At 42.0% G+C, this 22,598-nt stretch overlaps 1 protein-coding gene across 1 annotated transcript; it reads right to left on the bottom strand.

Moving 5' to 3' along the window:
* Positions 1–2,458: 2,458 nt before the first annotated feature.
* On the bottom strand, positions 2,459–16,999 carry LOC143962349 (extracellular calcium-sensing receptor-like). The gene is made up of 7 exons (XM_077471645.1): positions 16,716–16,999; positions 11,820–12,111; positions 8,041–8,859; positions 7,718–7,945; positions 7,461–7,610; positions 3,738–3,861; positions 2,459–3,650 (listed from the first exon to the last, which is right to left on the bottom strand). The coding sequence occupies exons 1-7, from the start codon at positions 16,997–16,999 to the stop codon at positions 2,746–2,748; spliced, it is 2,802 nt and encodes a 933-aa protein (XP_077327771.1). The 3' UTR covers positions 2,459–2,745.
* Positions 17,000–22,598: the final 5,599 nt, after the last annotated feature.

Here is a 22,598-nt window from a genome sequence, read left to right as displayed (position 1 = left end):
AAGAAAATCACCTGGCTTTTAGGAAAAAACTCAAGACCTTCCTCTTTTAGCAAATGATCAAAGCTCGCCACAGCGCCTAGAGGCGATTCAGTTCGCATTGTGCGCTATATAAGTATTTCATTCATTCAGCCCTGACAAAATCAGATTGAAGCGATTGTAATCTTCTTTGTATTTTCGCTTGCTTCTATGCTTTTCATTTAACATTTTCTCTTTCAGAGTTTCAGACTTGAGTAAGCATTTCTCCATCACTAAACAATGAACAAACTTTATTTATATGCGTCAAAGTTGGAATGGAGAGGTCTCTATTATTATAATATAAATAGAGTGATCGAGATCTCGCAAGTCTTGCATTACGAAAGAAACCAATGAATGACAGAGATTGTGTTTGTATATATCTTATTTATTGGCATATAACAAGCAATTTTTTCCCCTTAAAATCAGGGGAAAATCGTGGGTGTGTGTTATACAGCGAACCGCTGCCTCGAAGGGTAAGGAGGGAACGAGCGCCGCCGAAATAGACAGAACCAAGTGTACTGTGTACTTGGCTAGGCTTGTCTCCGCTCGCAGTCACGCCCAGTCCCTCCTCCTAGCCTTTACGTCCCGCCATTGGACCGGTGTTGTGTCCTTCATAGGAGCTGGGCTAAGAGGCGGGACTGGGAGGGATTGCGAGATGAGCCAAGAGGAGCAGGACACAGGACATCTGGCTCTGTCTATCTCGGTGGCTCAATAATTTAAAAGTTCATGTTGCAATTTTGGGCAAGGCTGCAGATGGACACTTGGGCAAGGCTGCAGATGGACACTTGGGCAAGGCTGCAGATGGACACTGGGCAAGGCTGCAGAGGGACACTTGGGCAAGGCTTCAGATGGACACTTGGGCAAGGCTGCAGATGGACACTGGGCAAGGCTGCAGATTGACACTGGGCAAGGCAGCAGATGGACACTGATAAGGCTGCATTGATGGGGATTTGAAATGTAAGTTTTTTTCCTTAAACTTCCCTCATAAACTTGGTGTGTGTGTTATAAGCCTGCACGTGTAAATACCGGTAAATACGGTATGTTACTTTTTTTACTTTTGCAACATTGATTTACATTTTTCAATATGTTCAAGGTTTCAAAACGCTAGCAATTAAAAAAAAATCCAAAACTCTCTCAGCATACCTGCAAAACTCATGCAGCACACTAGTGTGCCACGGCACACAGTCTGAGAATGACTGGCATAGAGGAAGGGAAGAAGGATGGAGGGAGCACATGGTACCTGAAGTTCTTCCTTCAACACAGGCTCTGGTCTACGCAAATTGTTTTGTTTTTGCTTCTTTCGGAGGCTACACTTAGAGATGGTGTCAAAGTTTGAGTCATGGGGGAGTTTAGCAAATCCAGTTTTAAATTTGTGAAACCCAAACTCACTAGATTCTGGCCACTGTTAGGGCTTATAGGCAAACTACTGTCAAATAAGGAATGGAAAGCCATTGTCAAAAATGTTAAAGGAAATCAATGGTCACATCATACACTTTCATTTTGTATCATCCCCATTGTAGTACCAATATAAACAATAGTTATTTTTGACAATCTAATCTAATGTTACTTGAAAAAAAAAAATCTCCTTTCATGTTGTGAGTTCTGCCTGTCTGGTGGTCGTCTCTTCCAACAACTTTCTGAATTGACTGCTTATTTTACAGCTTCTTCTCTGCTGTTTAGTTTCAGTTTCAAAGGACTACATATCCCATGGCAGCTTGTTGCCTGTAAGCGGCAAGCCCTGTAGTGACTCCACCTTCTGAAACTCCTCCTCCCATCACCTCTGAGATTTAAAAGGCAGGCTCTGTGAAATGTGTGACACAGCAGTACCTACTCACAGGACATAGTGACTACATATCACAGAATTAAAGAAAGTAACAGCGCGGGGATTTTCACAAAGTAAGTTCAAACTTCAAGATCATTCATATTGATAGAAGTAGGCTAGAAATTATTGTAATACAATGTGGTAATACAATGGGGGACCTGATGGTTGTTGAGTGTTACACCTTGCATATGATCCAAATTCCCTTTTAGGCTGCACATGCACTTTAATTTTTTTAAATTTTGCAACATTTTTTAATTTCCATGCAATGTAGGAACTCCTTCTGTATAAATTGAATATGCTGAACTTCCTGCTAAAATCGTACCCTCTACTTGTGTGATTGGCTCCCTGCTTTTCATAGAAGTCTACCGTAGTTCGATGCAAATAATATTTTCAGACATCCAGTGCCATCTGCCCCCCCCCCCCCCCCCAGATTTCAGTTGCACCGTTCAAAACCCCCTGCCCACAACCTCTCCTCTACTTCCCCACACAGAACATATATAGTTGAAATTCAATACCCTTATCCATTATTTTTTTTATTCTAGCATGGCTTCACATTGCAAAAGAAAACAGAACCCCAAAAAAAGGAAAAGTTGCGAATGAAGGAAGATTGTTCAAGGAAAATTATTACTCAGATCCATTATCTTTATTAGTGATTGTTAACTTGTGATCTGCCTGACTTTTTCTGCTCATCAGCTATCCTTTTTGCCCAAGACAATTCCTCTTCTTCCAATGTGGCCCAGGAAGGTCAGAAGGTTCCATTCCAAAATCAGTATGAGAAAGAACATGGTGAAACAAATAAGAATTCCTTCAGAACGTTATGAATATACAAAATACTTTGCTAAACATAAACAGTTCTATTATTACATAACTGTAGTCCTGCATAAGACACATGCCTACATTTTTGGTTTTCAGCCACGGGTTTTCTTCATCAATAGTCCTTTGGCGTTCATATCTGGTCGAAACAATATGATGAAACATTTTGGCAGGAAAATACAAACCACAAGAGCCCAGCTAGAAGATAAGATGGCAAAGATCTCTGTGGCCACAGTATACTTCCCTTGTGAGCTGAGAGAGGCTGGGATGTAGGATATCCAAACACTGAGGAAAGCCAACATGCTAAAGGTAATAAACTTTGCCTCATTGAAGCTGTCAGGTAATCTTCTTGCCAAGAATGCAACAATAAAACTAATGGTGGCTAGTAGACCAAGGTATCCTAACATGAACCAGAATGCTATAGGTGAACCTTCATTGCAGCTCAAAATAATCACCTTTGACTGAGTGTTAGAGTCAAACTCTGGAAAAGGAGGTGAAGAGGAAAGCCAAGTCACACAGATGGATACTTGGATTAGTAAACAAAGGACAATGAGCGAGTTGCATACTCTTATATCAGTAAACTTTCTTAACTGACTTCCTGGCTTGGTGGCTTTGAAGGCAACGACGACCGTAATAGTTTTGGCTAGAACACAAGAGATACACAATGAAAAGGCCAAACCAAATGTAACCTGGCGGAGAAGGCACTTATCTAGATGCGGGTATCCAATAAACGCCAATGAGCAAAGGAAGCAGAGGCACAAAGATATGAGTAGAAGGCAGCTTAAAGACCAGTTGTTGGCTCGTACTATTGGTGTGGTCCTATAATGGATGAACAATCCCAAAATTCCAAGTGGGACAACAGAGGAAAATATGGCAATGATAGCCAAGCTAATGCCAATTGTTTCACTGTAGGAGAGGAACTCAATGGGCCTTGGCAAACATGCACCTTGTTGGAGATTGGGCCACATATCCCAGGGGCAAGAGAGGCAATTGACAGCATCTAGAGAAGAAAGCTTTGGTCAGTATTGTAAAAAGCACAGTTTGTGTGTAGAAACCTAACATAATCAAACATAATCTTATAAAGCACCTGTTTCATTAGAGATTTGTCCCTGAGGGCACGGTACACACTGGAAACAGCAGACGGGCTTTCCAGCAATAGCCACCTTCATAAATCCTGGAGAACAACTAGAACTGCACTTTGATGGTGGAACCTTAATGAAAATAAATAGATAATGCATAAAGGAATCAGAAAACAGATCCTAAAAAATGCAGCGGAATTTGACTGCTAACATGTGGGTACACCTTGCCCCATGCAACATAATTAACCAGGTTCTAAAGACTGAATGTTTTTTTATTTTCATGCATCTTATCCTGCGTACACACGATCCGACTATCCGGTGGTCCGCCCGTGTGTGGCGGACTTTTTTTTCTCAAAAGTCTGGCGGACTTAGAAAGAAGTTTTGACTCAAATTTCGGACTTGGAAGTCCGGCGGACAATCCGGCCATCTGTGCGCTAGTCCGCTGTACTTTTGAAATGAATGGACTTGCCCACACACGAAGAAAAGTCTGTTCATTTTGAACGCGGCATCAGGTAGACGGGACTAGTGCAGGAGGATTGACACCTCACTGGCCCTGCCACCTGGTATGGACTTAAAGGGGAAGCCCTACACTGAAAAAAACTGCGTGGGGGTCAGGCTGCATGCTCGGATAAGTGTCTGATATGGACTTTGGGGGGACCCCATGCTGTTTTTTCGGCATAGGGCTTCCCCTTCAAGTCCATACCAGGTGGCGGGGCCAGCGAGGTGTCAATTTCCCTCATGGAGGCGGCGACATTGACCTCCTGCGCTAATCCCGTCTACCTGGAGCCGCGCTCAAAATGAACGGACTTTTCTCCGTGTGTGGGCAAGTCCGTTCATTTCAAAAGTATGGCGGACTCCCGCCATAGTCCGGCGGTTTGTCTGCCGGAAAAGTCCGGTCGTGTGTGGGCAGGGCTGCTCTTTCGGAAAGTCCAGTCGTGTGTACGTGGCATTAGGAACACTAAGATAAGATGGTAATTTTAGTAGGAAAGAATGACCAAAGGACAATATAGAGTTGATATTGGTGGCTAGTGTTCCAATATGAAGGTTAGTGTGCTATGTGTAGCCATCTAGGTGGGATCCAGCTTTGTTGGCAGCTTCCGAAGTGTAGTTTGTCCCAGGGCAATGGCCAGACTTTATTTTATTTATTGTTTCGGTAAACCTATATTTTGCCAATGCAGGGGATAGCAACAGGTTCACCTAAAATAGGCCTCCCAGCAGCACATGTATAAGCTTTCAGTTCAGATGTCTTACACAGACGACAGGCAGTTCATTACCTGGGAGGTTTATTACCTCCCGTCTGTTGTCTGCCACAGCTGTTTTTGGATATCATCAGTGGATCAGTTTGAAATCTTCCCTGTGAGCTGTGACATCTTTTCTCACAGCTATACAGAGTCCTTAATTTATATATGAGGATTATCCCTCTGATAAAAAAACGTTACTGATTCTATTGCCCAATCATTTATTAGATTATATACACCTTCTGTCCATCTGTGGCCATTTTGACCTGAGCATATGGGGCTTAAAACTCTACTGGTGACCATGCATTTCTGATGGCTTTTATGTTTATCTCAGTCAAATGTTATCTAATTAACAATCTGCATTATTGGTTTAACACACAGTGTACCTAAAACTCCTGAGGAAGCTCAGATGAGCGAAAACATGTCAAGTGGCATACTCTGATTGGTATCCTCTGCTTCTATGAATTATCTTGTTTTGTAACAAATTTGATGTGGATAATTTTAAAATACTTTTTGCTATCTTTGTATCTCATTGTAATTTAAATAAAAATCTGTGTTTTATGGATATTTTGTTTCATAACTACTTATCCATGTGTTGAACACCTTAAAAGTCCCGGGGGTTTGTTTACCCAATTTCCCCTTTCTCTGCTGTCTACTTATTTTGGGATGTGGTGTTAAGTTTGCTGTTTCTGCCCTCATTATTGTTTGTTTACTTTTACTACCTGTCCCAAAAGACCACATAGGGGGCTGAGACTCTAAAAAGCACTGGGTGGTCATTTGATTGCCATATGGGTAGTAGTCTAAAGGAATAGTGCTGGAAACTTGCTTGTGTTGTGTGTCTACAGTGACATTTTCCTATACCAGAACATTAAGACCCCATGCATGTATCCCTTTATGAATGCATTGAGAAGACAAGGTCACAGCTAGTGCCATCACATGGCGCCAATTGTGCCAACAGTGTCCATTTCTGGCAGAAGATAGACACACTGGTTATTGTGACATTACAATAATTAAGGCAAATATACTATAATATTAATTACACAGTGGAAAATTCTTTGCCCCAAACTAACATGTCCATATGGACTGTACACAGGGACATGAAAAGGATGTCTTAAACCACATCAACTTTTGGCACAGAGGTTTCCAAGGAGATGTCATTGGTGTGCACTTCTCTGTTTCCTGTATGCCGCCTACATGGAATAAAAATGAGCTCCCATGTCTCAGGAGGGGGATATTGTGCAAATTGACCTAGAGGATATTGTACTGGGAGCTTACTGATCTGGGGGATATTGTACTGGGAGCTAACTGATCTGGGGGTATACACTGGAAGCTAACTGATCTTGGGAGGTGTACTGGTGGACCCCCAGTGCAATCACCCCCCCCCCGCAGGTCAGACCTGTCTCCAGACCAGTTAGCTCACAGTACAATATCCCCCCAATTATCCCTCAGTCTCTTTGCTGTATATTTGCAGATGTCTCTTTGCTGGATTGGGCTGTCTCCTTGCTATATGGGGATGTCTCTTTGCTGGATTGGGCCTTCTCTTTGCTGAATACATGGGACAGTATGCATATGACAGGGACAGCTAGGAACAATCCAAATAAGTTTGTCCCGCGCTTTTTTTTCAACATGACAGCAAACAAGCACAGTATAATTCCTGCTGGGATTTGTACAGCATAGAAAATAAATCTGCTTGTCTGAGCCACTAACAAAACAGCTCAGTTCATGACTAACAGGATACCCCCCTGATTGGTTCCCCAAAGCAAACTAGAAAAAAAAGAAAGAAAGAAAGAAAGAAAGAAAGAAAGAAAGAAAGAAAGAAAGAAAGAGAAAGAAACAAAGGAAGAAATGGAAAGAACCCTGATCATTAGCAACTCTGTAGTCCCAAAACCTTACCTGGCCAACCGTATATCTGTTATTTTTGGCACTTCGTAATACCATTTAGCACATCTTACCTGTTTTTATTTCTTTCCACAGTTACCAAAAGAAAGGAAAATCACAATATGGTATTACACCATGTAACACGTTCTTAACTCCACAAGGTGTTTCCACTGACAGCACTCCAGTAGGGTAGTCTTTCGCATTGCCATGTATACAAAGCACTCCCATGTGGTCTGTGCCAAGCTTGGCAAGGCCCACCAGACTGTCATAAACCAATGTGGCAAGGTTTCCAGTGTTGAATGATACCTCCTCCAGATGTCTTTCCATTGTAATAGGACTTATCTGTTTTTTAGTCTCAATTCCTTGGTGTACTCTTTATCATGTATATGTGGAAAAAGGTTACACAAGGTGACCGAGGTGACACAAGCACACTGTCGTATTCTGTGAGTGTTTCCTGCACCACACTCAAAACACACTGCCTTTGTAATCTGCTGTGGGTGTCAATGTAAGGCTAATGGTACCCCAAATGCAGATAGCAAATTCAGTGTGATTGCAGGCACCAAATTACATGCTACTGAAGTACCATGTGCTTTGGTGCAGTAGTGCATACACTACTTTCTTCGCATTGTGAATGGCCTGCAAAATCTCATTGCACAGGAACAGGCAGGAATCACACAAGAACATGAGCTGGTATTTGAGCAAACTGTCTATCTGTGGTGGTGCCAGCATATTAGAAGTCAGTTGAGGGCAGGAATATACAGGGTTCTTTGTATTTATTAAACTATATAGACAGAGAAACAATAAAGGATAAAATTCCTAAAGAAGATGTATCTACATAGCATGAGTTTTTTTTTTATCTGGTGCAATCGTACCATTGTTTTGTTATCAACCCATACAATGCCAGCATGGTTTAGACTCATGGTGTTGCCATCTGTGGAGCTGGAGTCATATCTTCCTACTATAACTTGCTCCAAGGACCCAGTAGAACTTATCTGCCAGTTCACAATATCATAAAAGGCAGGAGGATCCCCTTTGTCATCAAAAAATATGTTTGTCTTGTCTTTAGTCTGAAACCTTGTTCTTTTAACATAATGGAGAAGCTGGAAAAGAACATTAGGAAGAGAAGAATTTAAAGCAAAGCAAAACAAACAAAACATATATTCAATTGGCTTTGTGAAAAATACAAGTAACGTACTTGCCAAGGGTCAAATGACAAAATGTTTGCACATCCATTATGAAATGGTCCTTTTCCTGGCAGGCAGTGAAGTAGAGTGTCTAAGGCCCATGCAAACGCATAAACTGCAGTGTAGACATTGGAGGTTATTCCAAAATCAACTTTCAGCATTGACTTCCTGAGATTTTCTTCTCCAGTGCAGTCATGTGTTGTTGTGTTACTTGTCCTGTCATCCGAATTAAGGTGGTTAGTCCATTTGCAAGAAAAAATTTCCTCCCAAAACTCTATTATAAAAGAATTATTTGGAGCTTTTGATGGGTGTAAGCTGTAAATATACTGCGCAAATCCTATCAACTGTCCTCCATGGACAGCAAACCCAAGAGTGCCCACCAAGACATGCTGATACTTTTCCTTAGAAAGAAGAGTAGAGGTTGACCATGCTTCACTGGCTATCCAAATTCTATCAGTCACATTCTGTCTTGCTAACTCTTCTACAACTGGTAAAAATTCTGGGTTGGAGGACAACACTACCACAACTTTGGCTGTTGACCCCTTGATAACTTTGACAATGTGTGGAGCATTCCTGTTGGCCTGGCCGGTCATAATTGTTTCTATGAAAGCTACACATGCACCGGCATTGATTAATTCCTGCTTGATCGCTTGGAGACTTAGTTGACCATAGTCATTATCGTTAGCTAGAAAGCCAACCCATGACCAACCAAAATACAGGATTAAGTTAGCAAGACCTCGGGACTGAAAAACATCACTAGGTATGGTACGAAAGAAAGAAGGAAATATTTTTCTGTTGCTGAGAGTTGGGCTGGTTGAGAAGTAGCTTATCTGTGGATTAAAAAAATTACAGGAATCATATTAGACATATTGGATAAACAAGGAAACTTTTGTATATGGTAATTTGTTTCTACCTACTGCTCGTATGTACAGTATCTCACAAAAAGTGAGTACATCCCTCACATTTTTGTAAATATTTTATTATATCTTTTCATGTGACAATACTGAAGAAATGGCACTTTGCTACAATGTAAAGTAGTGAGTGTACAGCTTGTATAACAGTGTAAATGTGCTGTCCCCTCAAAATAACTCAACACACAGCTATTAATGTCTAAACTGCTGGCAACAAAAGTGAGTATGCCCCTAGGTAAAAAGATACAAATTTCAAAATTGGGCCCAATTAACCATTTTCCCTCCCCGTTGTTACGTGATTCATTAGTGTAACAATGTCTCAGGTGTGAATGGGGAGCAGGTGTGTTCAGTTTTGGTGTTATCGCTGTCACTCTCTCATACTGGTCACTGGAAGTTCAACGTGGCATCTCATGGCAAAGAACTCTCTGAGGATCTGAAAAAAAGAATTGTTGCTCTACATAAAGCCTAGGCTATAAGATGATTACCAAGACCCTGAAACTTAGCAGCAGCACGGTGGCAAAGACCATACAACGGTTTAACAGAACAAGTTCTACTCAGAACAGGCCTCGCCATGGTTGACCAAAGAAGTTGAGTGCGCATGCTCAGCATCATATCCAGAGGTTGTCTTTGGGAAATAGACATATGAGTGCTGCCAGCATTGCTCCCGAGGTTCAGCCTGTCAGTGCTCAGACCATACGCCTCACACTGCATCAAATTGGTCTGCATGGCTGTTGTCACAGAAGGAAGCTTCTTCTAAAGATGATACACAAGAAAGCCCGCAAACATTTTGCTGAAGACAAGCAGACTAAGGACATGGATTACTGGAACCATGTCCTGTGGTCTGATGAGACCAAGATAAATTTATTTGGTTCAGATGGTGTCAAGCGTGTGTGGCAAACCGGGTGAGGAATACAAAAACAAGTGTGTCTTGCTTACAGTCAAGCATGGTGGTGGGAGTGTCATGGTCTGGGGTTGCATTAGTGCTGCCAGCACAGGGGAGTTACAGTCCATTGAGGGAACCATGAATGCCAATGTGTACTGTGAAATACTGAAGCAGAGCATGATCCCCTTGCTTCTGAGACTGGGCCGCAGGACAGTATTCCAACATAATGACCCCAAACACACCTCCAAGATGACCACTGATGGACTGGCCAAGCATGTCTTCAGACCTAAACCATATTGAGCATCTGTGGGGCAAATGGAACATGGATGAGTGCAAGGTCTCTAACATCCACCAGCTCTGTGATGTCTTCATGGAGGAGTAGAAGAGGACTCCAGTGGCAACCTGTGAAGCTCTGGTTAAGTCCATGCCCAAGAGTGTTAAGGCAGTACTGGAAAATAATGGTGGCCACACAAAATATTGACACTTTGGGCCCAATTTGTACATTTTCACTTAGGAGTTACTCACTTTTGTTGCCAGTGGTTTAGACATTATTGACTGTGTGTTTAGTTATTTTGAGGGGACAGCAAATTTACACTGTTATACAAGCTGTACACTCACTACTTTACATTGTAGCAAAGTGTTGTTTCTTCAGTGTTGTCACGTGAAAAGATATAATAAAATATTTACAAAAACGTGAGTGGTGTACTCATTTTTGTGAGATACTGTATGTATAGGATGTAATGTATGTTAAAGAGGATAATTTTTCTTGAATACCCAGTAAAAAGTATTAAACATCATCTTAGTCCTCTTATATTTGGCCCACAGTGGGCTCACCTAGGCAAGCCACATAATAAAATGTGACAAACAAGAAAAAGAGAAAGTATACTAGTAAATTCTGTCTAACTAAAGATATGATCTATCTGTCTTCTGACCTATGAAAATATTTATCTCTCAGGTATGTAGTACACTAATCCATGTGGACACAAACCACCACTAATGAATGTTCCCCACATATCTTCAATAAGACAATATTTACTAGTATACTTTTTCTTGTTCATCTAATTTTTATATGTGGCGAACAGATGGGAGTAGAGGCACGTGTACCCCCATCTCTTCATACCGGATGGTGTTGTTGAGTAGACCTTGAGTTTACTTATCCTCTAAATAGCCTGGAGCCTTTACATTCAATGTAAAAGGATATACTCTAATAACCCCCATATTGTCTATATGTTTATATCAAGAGAAGTTTCACCAATTAACTTGTTAGGTGCAAATATTATCACATAGAGATATAACTTTGGTTCCCATATGTTGGCATTGACTTCACCCTATAGGAATACCTGTTATGGTCATTTACATACCTTTTATGATTTATATTAAAGGTTACGCTTTAGATAAATTGCCTTTTGGTACGTAGGGAAGCAGACCCTCGTCTAGTTCTATTTCATTTATTTTCTTATCATACCTCTAGGCCATGTGCAGCCCCCCCCCCCCCAGGTGAATGGCCAAAAAACGCAGTTAGCAAACCCTACATCCTGCTTTGTTGTTACGACATCAAAACAATTATTTTTCACTCTTGTTTTTCAGGTGTGCATCCGATGGTTTTCCTATACTAGTAACAAGATTGGATGTGAGGGTTGGTAATTGTGAATTTTTTTTGGCTAGGCTTCTGGGGGGTCCAAATGGCCTACATGTATTATTATAAAAATAATGCACATTTTACAAAGCTGCACAGCTTTTTAATATCTGATAGGGCCTTTTGACTACATAGGCTATTTTATACAAAGGGGGAATTAGCCTTTAAGCAAAAACAAGTATTAAAGTGTATCCAATGGTAAAGCTTTTTTTAGTCTGGGAAAGAGTGACGAGGGATTAGAATTTGTTTTATCTTGGTATTGCTCTCTATATTACCGTTTGAAAGATTTTCTCTTTCTATATGTCCTGGTAGCCATTGTCCCTGGGATTTGAATGTTTTAGGAAAAGTATTATTTTGTACCTGTGGATATCTATAAAGACCCAAAATGTGTGCCATTAGAATGGAGCGTGTAGACGCAGAGTCACCAACGATACCAGCAAAAGTGACTGTTGGTTCACAACGATAATTTGGAATAATTTCTTTTCCGCCAGATAACATCCACAAAGTTCCTTCCATTGCCCGTCTGAGTATAGGACAAGTGTCAAAGATATGGTAGCCCAGAGTGATATTGGGAAGAAGGTCTGGATTCTTGTTAATCTCCTCTATGGCGTAAATCATGGCTTGCATTCTCTGGTATTGATCACGTTCAAGGCTAGTAAATTGAAAAACAAATGATGCTCTTTATATATTTCATAAAGCATGCAACAAAAAGGGTTAGTTAGTCAATGTACAGCTTCCTCTAATCCAGTGTTTCTCAATTCCAGTCCTCAATGGGCACCAACAGGTCATGTTTTCAGGCTCTACATTATTTTGTACAGGTGATTTGATCAGTTTCAGTGCCTTATGCCCCATACACACGATCGGAAATTCCGCTTTTGGTCGGAAAATGCTTTTTGCTGGCGGAATTTCGGCCGGCAAAAGATTGAGAGCATGTTCTCAATTTTTCGGTCGGAAAAAAAGTTCCAATCGGAAATTCTGATTGTCTGTACAAGTTTTGACGTGCAATATTCCTACGCATGCTTGGAAACAATTCGACGCATGCTCTGAAGCATTGAACTTCATTTTCTCGGCTCATCGTAGTGTTGTACGTCATTGCGTTCTTGACGATCAAAAGTTCAGAGAACTTTTGTGTGACCGTTTGTATGCAAGCCAAGCTTGACCGGAATTCCATCGGAAAAACCATCCAAACCATACAAAGTTTTTTCAGACAGAAAATCCACTAGTGTGTACGGGGCATAAGTAATTACCACAGCTATTTCATCTGAGGGAAATCCTGAAAACATGACCTGTTGGTACGCCTTGAGGACTGGGATTGAGAAACACTGCTCTAACCTATGCACATCCATGATTTCAATGTACCATTTCTGAACATGTGACTATCATATATAACACATGGGACACTGGGAGTTTTTGCTAATAGATTACTTATTTTATAGGATGCATAGAATTTTATGTGCTTAGGAAAATAGGTCCTTCCAATCCTTGAACGAGACGCACTTACAGTATATCACAAAAGTGAGTACACCCCTCACATTTTTGTAAATATTTTATTCTAACTTTTCGTGTGACAACACAGAAGAAATGAATATTTACTACAATGTAAAGCAGTGAGTGTACATCTTATATATCAGTGTAAATTTGCTGTACCCTCAAAATATCTCAACACACAGCCATTAATGTCTAAACCGCTGTCAACAAAAGAGAATTCCCCCCTAAGTTAAAATGTCCAAATTGGGCCCAATTAGCCATTTTTCCTTCTCGTTGTCATGTGACTCATTAGTGTTACAAGGTCTCAGGTGTGAATGGCGAGAAGGTGTGTTAAATTTGGTGTTATCACTCTCACTCTCTCATACTGGTCACTGGAAGTTCAACATGGTACCTCATGGCAAAGAACTCTCTAAGGATCTGGAAAAAATAATTGTTGCTCTACATAAAGATGGCCTAGGTTGTAAGAAGATTGCCAAGACCCTGAAACTGAGCTGCAGCATGGCCAAGACCATATTGTTGAGTGCAAATGCTCAGCGTCATATCCAGAGGTTGTCTTTGGGAAATAGACGTTTAAGTGCTGCCAGCATTGTTGCAGATGTTGAAGAGGTGGGGGGTAAACCTGTCAGTACTCAGACCATACGATGGACACACTGCATCAAATTGGTCTTCATGGCCGTCGTCCCAGATAGAAGACTCTTCTAAAGATGATGGACAAGAAAGCCTGCAAACAGTTTGCTGAAGACAAGCAGACTAAGGACATGGATTTCTGGAATCATGTCCTGTGGTCTGATAAGACCAAGATAAACTTATTTTGTTCAGCTGGTGTCAAGCGTGTGTTGCGGCAACCAGGTGAGGAGTACAAAGACAAGTGTATCTTGCCTACAGTCAAGCATGGTGGTGGGAGTGTCATGGGCTGGGGCTGCATGAGTGCTGCCGGCACTGGGGAGCTACAGTTAATTGAGGGAACCATGAATGCCAACATGTACTGTGACATACTGAAGCAGAGTATTTTTTTCAGAAATAAAAAACTGATAATTGGCATGTGCGTATTTATTCACCCCCTTTCTTATGAAGCCCATAAAAAGTTCTGGTGCAACCATTTCCCTTCAGAAGTCACATAATTTGTGAAATTATGTCCACCTGTGTGCAATATAGGTGCCACATGATCTGTCATTACATATACACACCTTTTTGAAAGGCCCCAGAGGCTGCAACACCTAAGCAAGAGGCATCACTAACCAAACACTGCCATTAAGACCAAGAAACTCTCCAAACAAGTAAGGGACAATGTTGTTGAGAAGTACAAGTCAGGGTTAGGTTATAAAAAAATATCCAAATCTTTGATGATCCCTAGGAGCACCATCAAATCTATCATAACCAAATGAAAAGAACATGGCAGAACAGCAAACCTGCCAAGAGATGGCTGCACACCAAAAGACCGGGCAAGGAGGACATTAATCAGAGAGGCAGCACAGAAACCTAAGGTAACCCTGGAGGAGCTGCAGAGTTCCACAGCAGAGACTGGAGTATCTGTACATAGGACGACAATAAGCCGTACGCGCCATAGAGTTGGGATTTATGGCAGAGTGGCCAGAAGAAAGCCATTACTTTCAGCAAAAAACAAAATGTCACATTTTGAGTTTGCGAAAAGGCATGTGGAAGACTCCCATAATGTATGGAGGAAGGTTCTCTGGTCTGATGAGACTAAAATTGAACTTTTTGGCTATCAGAGAAAACACTACGTCTGGCACAAACCCAACACATCACCTCACCCAAAGAACACCATCCATCATGCTGTGGGGATGTTTTTCATCAGTCGGGACTGGAATACTGGTCAAAGTTGAGGGAAAGATGGATGGTGCTAAATACAGGGATATTCTTGAGCAAAACCTGCACCACTCTGTGTGTGATTTGAGGCTAGGATGGAGGTTCATCTTCCAGCAGGACAATGATCCCGAACACACTGCAAAAGCAACACTTGAGTGGTTTAAGGGGAAACATGTAAATGTGTTGGAATGGCCTAGTCAAAGCCCAGATCTCAATCCAATAGAAAATCTGTGGTCAGACTTAAAGATTGCTGTTCAAAAGCGCAAACCATCCAACTTGAAGGAGCTGGTGCAGTTTTGCAAGGAGGAATGGGCAAAAATCCCAGTGGTAAGATGTGGCAAGCTCATAGAGACTTATACAAAGTGACGTGGAGCTGTGATAGCCACAAAAGGTGGCTCTACAAAGTATTGACTTTAGGGGGGTGAATAGTTATGCACACTGACTTGTTCTGTTATTTTGTCCTATTTGTTGTTTGCTTCACAATAAAAAAAAAAAAATCTTTAAAGTTGTAATCATGTTCTGTAAATTTAATGATGCAAATCCTCAAACAATCCATGTTAATTCCAGGTTGTGAGGCAACAAAATACAAAAATGCCAAGAGGGTGGATTATTTTGCAAAGCACTGTATTTACAAAAATGTGAGGGTAGATACTGTACATAATAAATGTTTTTAAATGACTAATTGTTTTCAAAGGGTAGTTCACCATTAAAATAAAATTTACAGCACAGTCAAGTATCCCCAGAGGAAGAGGAGAGCACAAAAGCTGTCCTGAAATTGAACATGAAGAAAATTAAGATCATGGCAAAAGGTCACATCCCTCCTTGGCATATAGAAGGAGAAGAAATGGAAATAGTGACAGATTTTATCTTCCTATAAGATTATGACAGACAGTGACTGTAGCCATGAAATTAAGAGATAATTGGAGGGAGGAAAGAAATGGAAAACCTAGACAACATAATAAAAAGCAGAGACATCACCCTACCGACAAAGTCCCTTATAGTCAAAGCAATGGTATTCCCAGTACCAGGCTGTGAAAGCGGGAGAATTGATGGTTTTGAACTATGGTGTTGAAGAAGACTCCTGAAAATTCCTTGAATGACAATAACATCAAACCAGTCAATCTTGAAGGAAATCAACCCTGAATATTCACTGGAAGGGCAGATCCTGAAGCTGAAACTCAAATACTTTGGCCACCTAATGCAAACAGAGGATTTATTGGAAAAGACTCTGATGCCGGGAAACATGGAAGTAAAAAAGAAAAGAAGATGGCAGAAAACAGGATGGATAGATTACATCATCGAAACAATGACCGTGAAGTTAAGCAAGCACCAGGAGGCGGTGGGGGACAGAAAACCTGACGCGCTATGGTCCATGAGGTCACGAAGAGTCGGACACGACTAAACGACTGAACAACAACAAGGCCAAGTGTACCCTCTGCAAATCCTGGCCAAAAAAGTTGCATCCAGAGCAATTTTAGCTGTTCTTCCTATAAGCTAGGATGGACGGTATGTTAAGCACATCTCCATCATCACAGAAAGGAGGATAAAATGAGCACTTCCTCTCGTCCACAAATCTGCACATGTGCAGTATTGGGAATAAGGTTTGAATTCTGACTTATATGCAGGATGACATGGATCACTCTTGGTGCTACTTTAAATTTTATTTTAATGTTGAGCTAACCCTTTAACACTAAAGGTAGGCAGGATATAACAAAAATGAGGTGTGTTTTCTTATGTTGCTTCTAGAGATGAGCTCAGGCATTTTTGGATCATAGTCCAAGCCCACCTGAGCTATCCCGTCAGGATGCTGTAAATGTACTTGGACAATCATACGTGGATACATTCAACTAAACTAGTGGCTTCATATTTATTTTTTTTATTTATTTTTTTATGTTTCACACAGCAATAATTGTTTTAGTTATAAAAGTTACATAGACTTACAGCTTGCATTTGAGGTCCTCTGGCTTACTGGTAAATGTGTTTTCAGTGTAGCTTCTGTCCACATGAACTGGGAAAGTTCCTCCAATCACCAGATCTCCTGGCTGCCTCAGGTACCCATTGATAGGAACGTCTGGCAAGTGGCAACCATACATGGGCTCCAGACAGTCCAAAACATCCATAAAAACTATATAAACCACCCAAGACTTATTAAACAGCAGGCACATAGTACTGAATAACCCAGTCTTGAGATTGTAGCTGAAAAACATCTCCACACTATAGGCCATGTAGGCGCCTTTTCAAATTTAAGTATGCTATACCTTCTAATAATGTACACAGAAGAAGATCATCATATTTCTTTTCTACTGTGAAGCTCCAGATACGATATGCTTCTAGGGACCCATTATTTATAGATGTAGTCCTTTAGTGCAAATCAAAGACCTCTGCACTTTGGAGAAGACCTTCTGTAGTTAAAATTGCACATGTAAGGAGGCCATAAGATATCAGTGTTGCACACAACACAAGACCTTCTTCATTCTATTAGTGTTACACACAAGGGAACACCTTCTTCATTCTGTCTGTGTCTTGGAAAAGATGAGTTGTTGTATGGTTTTTGGCATTATATACAAGAGACCTTCTGTATAAAGAATACTAAATTGACTATATAACAAAAGAAGGAATTGAGTGTTGCAATGTTTTGATCTTTGTTGGTATCAAAGCTTAAGATCCTCTTAAGTTATTCACTGTGAGAAAAAATAAGAAAGCTGGGGAGAAGATAAACAAGGAAATGTACAACCAGACTTTTCAAGGATAACAGACTTCCATGTATGTGATGTGAGTTGCCTGCCCTTAGAGAAGCTTTAAAGTTTAAATGGTGGTCTATGGTAGTCGCTTGTGTGAAGACACTGATATTTAATTTGATTGATGGAGAAATTGGCTTCGGATGGGTGGAAAGCACCAGTGACACCGAAAATTAGGCACTTTTGTCTCTTGCTTTTTCAGGTGCCAACAGCTATCAGGCAAGACTTCATTACAAGCAGATATCACTTGCATGGCAGCACCACAGAAAAGCGTAGCTGACAGGTGTTTTATACACTTCAGGTAATTAGACTGAAGGGAATATAACACTGAATCTGATTATATGATCAAAATAGTTTTAACATCTCCCAGGATAATATTACTAGCAATACTTAATTTTCTTTTCCCTTGTCATAGCTGCCAGTATCAAAGGACACGTTGACATTTGGGTAACTTATGTAAATCTAAATTATTATGAAGTAATAGTTTCTGATGTTGTGTTGATAATCTCACTCTTCTGTAATGTACAGTTGGTATGATAAAATGCTTTAGAGACCAATTCGGCCAAAAAACTAAATTTTCCATACAGTTGGGCTGTGTCCGCACTGCACGGGTCAACTGCTTGTTTTGTCTAGGGGCGAGCAGAAAGCTTATACTCCCTCGATCCTTCATTCCACTGGAAAACTGGGCTCCCCCATGGTCCAGTGTAAGACTGTTCTTAGCCAGACTGACACACCGCACCAACGTTCGCCGCGATGCGAACCTCCGCGGGCATGCGATCACGGCTTATCCTGCTGGATGTCATAGAACATCCAATCAGGATTACTTAACCACTTTGCACACATCATTCTGCTATATGGCGGGTGGAAAGTGATTAAAGTGCAACTGTAGGCAAAATAAATAAAATGGCGTGTATGATGCAGTCTTTCAGTAGCTTTAGATTGGTAGATTTATTCGTATAAGTTCCCCTTGTAAGAGATTTAAATTAACTTTTGATCCTGCTATGATATCTCTTATTTTCCACTTTCTGTAATGGGTCGTGCTGTACAATAAAAGTGTTAAGTGGGGTGTTTCCAAAAAACGTTACGAAAAACCACTTCAAGACCGGACTGTTTTACACCCTTCTAGTCCAGGCCACTTTTCAGTTTTCTGTGCTGTCACATTTTGTCACGCAACATTGTACCTAAATTAATTTTATATCATTTTTTTTAGACTGATAGAGTTTTCTATTGGTGGTATTTAATCGCCACTGGGGTTTTTATTTTTTGCTATATAAGGGAAAATTATGAAAAGGAAGTTTCTGTTATACACGTTTGCAAATAAATAACATTTCTTCATACATTTAGGCCAAAATGTACCTAGTTGAGTGTACTACATTTTTTTGGTGGAAAACCCCCCAAATAGGTGTATATAATATTTAGTCTACGTGAAAGTTAAAGATTCTACAAACTATAGTATATGTACAGTATATATTTGAAAATTGATCAGTCATGGTGTTTTTATTGAGGCCCCTAAAATTACCCCTTTGTGGAAAGTAGAAAGCCTTTTAAAAGTACAAAGTAGAAGAGACACCCTCTGCATTCTAAATTTGCAAGGAATGTAGCATAAAATGAGAGGGCGTAATCGGCAGCTAAATAGAATACAAGAAACACATTGCTAAAGCAAATTCCAACAATTTTTTCAAAAATAATGTATCTGTGGGCAGGTTGCCTAAAGCAGGTTAGTTAGGTAGAGGCTGACCAAGGCTGGGGAAGGAGTTAATGTTCTGAACTTCTGAACCTCTGCTCCTGGGCTTTTTGGACCCAGCCTATCCCCTCTGTGATATAAATAAGGAGGAAGACTGGGTTCCAGAGCTTTGGCCCACTCAAGGAGAAATGCCATGAGGAGGGCTGCTGTGCCTTGCTATCCACTGGAGGCACCAGGAGCATGGCAATCTACCAGTCCCTGAGAGCCCCAAGCATAGACTATTACCTTATTAAGGTATGCCTGGGCAGCCTAATAAAGATTGTTAGGGGGTTACTCTATTGTATTTATTCACGTTGTATTGGCAAGCATTTAAGTAAAAGTTGCATCAACTGTCCTAAGCCTAGTCTGAAACTATTTAAAGAGGTGCATGATGGTTCCTAGTATATCTAAGAACATGGGTCCGTAAAGCATGGGCAAAGCCACTTCAAAAGGTTTACTCGGCAAGACTAGGAAAAGGAAAACAGTTGTGGTGGGTAAGCAAATACAGTGCACAGTACCCCGCAGCCAGTCATGGATCCTCTGATAGCGAGGGGGAGAATGATCTGACTCCCTTCATAGTGGCCGATTTCCCAAAGTAGCCAGGACTGAACCTGCATTACCAAGACCTTGTGTGCCTGCCCACCTGCTATGGAAAAGAAGGAATAAATAAGTGCATGCATGAGGTCCGTGCACAGTGGGACCCCATTCTCTCACTGGTAGTGAGGTGGCAGAGGTATGCTGGACTGCTGGAGAGGGCACGGGCTCTCCATTGCTCTGTAACATTTACCATGCCACGGTGTGTATTAACATAGGACAGCACTTTTACAGAGGGACTCTGTGTAATTTATGACTGCATGCCATATAAGGCTCCTCTCAAAGTCTGAACTGCCTTAATGCTTGATTCTCACATGAACGCAGTCCCTGCCTGGTCCTAGGCATTGGTGAGCGTGTGCACGGTGAAAAGTACCCCAAATTGCAGGGCGAAGTGGCCCCGCCCACAACTTGGCACAGTCGGAAAGAATACGCCCACCTTATGCACCTGAAGACCACCATTAAAGAGACCATGGCTTTAGTTAGTTAGAACTTGTTCAGACATCTGGAACATGACTGACATGCTGCACTTCAGATTGGCCTCTTGTTGCCAGACTGGGGTCCTGATAAGGGTAGTACATAACAACCAAAACCACCGCATGCTGATCTCCTGCCACCACTATGGCAAGGGAAGTTCTGTCCTGGAAACTGCCACCCATTGTGTTCGACACAGGCCCGGCATACTGACCTATCACTGAGTCAATGACCACAATTGAGAGTAGTGCGCCCAGACTATGTGCTACTTTTGCCCCTTAATCAAGATGCCAAACTTGTGGAGCCCATTTTTCCAGAGGTCTGAAGAACTGTGTGACCACAGCCTGGATGGGTTGCCCATTCCCTGAGTGGTTCCTTCTGCATCCCTGTTATTCAGAATAGTCGTATACAGGCGGTGCAAACAAGACAGGGACTGTGTAGGTTTGTTGTATTAAGTAGAATCTGTCTGTAATTTTGAACTGGTACATTTTTAAAGTGTAGCTTCAGTTAAAAAAATCTATTTTTAAGCTTTTTGGAAAACATAGGGAAGGGTTATCATCCCGTATAATTTTTTTGGCTGTCTGTCTTTTTTCATCTCACTTCCTGTTGTTTCCTTCCATTTGCAAGTAGGAGATATTTGTAAGTTGGATGTTTGAAAGTAGGGGTCTGCCCTATATGCTATGCAGAAATGTAGGCCTAAGGTGTTGGTGTTGCCACAACACTGTAAGCCCTTAAAGTGACTCTTGGTGGGTGCTGGAGCGCCCTGCTTTGAATGATTATATCAAGAATTGTAATTACATGCCATTGTTGAACAGTGGTAGAAAAATTGGGCCTTTGGTGGTTGTGGTGGTGCTGGTGCCACAACACTATAAGTCCTCACAGTTACTCTCGGTGGGCGCAGGAACAGGCCCTGCTGTGAAATATTATATCAAGAATAGTAATTACACGGGCGTGGCCTGGATGGCGAACTGAGAGGACGCATGGTCTAGAGCTCTGCTGGTGATCCAACATTAATCCTTCTTTTTCAAGCACCGTTTACTTTTTAAAAAAAGACCCCGAATTGCTCCCGAACTGCTCCGGATGCCCTGCAAGACCCGACATAGGGGGAAAAAGCTTTATTTCCCGTCCAGCTCGGAGGTTGTTACCCCGAAGGAGGCCCCGTATGTGCCGGCTCCTGCTGGAAAGGCGCGAAACATGGCGACGCAGACCGCAATGGAGGAACGATCGGAGGAGACTCAGCCGGGATTCCAGGATGTGATGGCGGCGATCACTACCTGCCAGGCTACACTCACGAGTAAGATTGAGGCGGTGCAGCTGGACGTGGGACTGGTTCGGCAAGATCTGGACAAGCTCCGTTCCCGGGTCTCGGAGGTGGAGCAGAGAACGGGCCACACGGAGGATACTGTCCATGAACACGCTGTATCCATCCGCACCTTACAGACGAAGGTACGAGATTTGGAATATAAAGTGGACGACGCCGAAAATAGAAACCGAAGAAATAACCTTCGGCTTGCCGGTTTGCCGGAGGGTGTGGAGGGAAGGAATCCGACCGTGTTTGTGGAGGAACTGCTGAAGAGCTTGCTACCGGAGGCGCAGTTCTCCTCATATTACACGGTGGAGCGTGCTCATCGGATCCCCCTGGTCCCTGGACCTCCTGGCGCCCGCCCGCGTACGCTGATTTTCTGAATGCTTAATTTTAGAGATCGGGACGAGATCCTCTGTGCGGCACGCAGGGCGGGTGAGCTGAAATACCAGAATGGCAGTTTACTTTTTTTCCCGGATTACTTCATGGAGACACAGAAACTTCGTAGATCCTTTGATCAAGTTAAAGTGGGTCTGCGAGCCCGGAATATAAAGTACAGTGTTCTCTTTCCTGCAAAGCTGAGGGTCCAAGACAGCGAAACAGTGAGATTCTTTACCACCCCCCGGGATGCGGCGGCATGGCTGGAGACGCTGCCTCCCCGCTGAGGAGGATGGCTGAGTGTACTGTTGTCCCTTTACTACTTCTTTTGAATATTTTGTGTCCCCCCCCTGCACTTTGTTAGTATGCAGTAGCTGATTCTATTTTTGCAGCTGCGGGGTGGGACTGTTCTCTATGGGGGCAACATGGCCATACTGTTTCCTCTCTTCTAGAGTCCAAGGAACTTTAGATCCGGATAGAAGCTGGACTGGAGCGGACGTGGATGTACCTCTGTGGGACTTGTGGGGGGGGGGGTCGGATGGGTTCCTCTTTTTGTCTATTCTGGACGTGTTTGTTATATATCAGATGGGGGAGCCCGGGTTGGGGGTCTCGGAGTT

The sequence above is a fragment of the Lithobates pipiens genome, unplaced genomic scaffold (assembly GCF_037356315.1).
Source record: "Lithobates pipiens isolate NorthernLeopardFrog02 unplaced genomic scaffold, aLitPip1_a1.2 Scaffold_8, whole genome shotgun sequence".
Lineage (NCBI taxonomy): Eukaryota > Metazoa > Chordata > Amphibia > Anura > Ranidae > Lithobates > Lithobates pipiens.
Note: the sequence above shows the minus strand (reverse complement) of the source record. Positions and strands in the feature narration are given on the sequence as shown.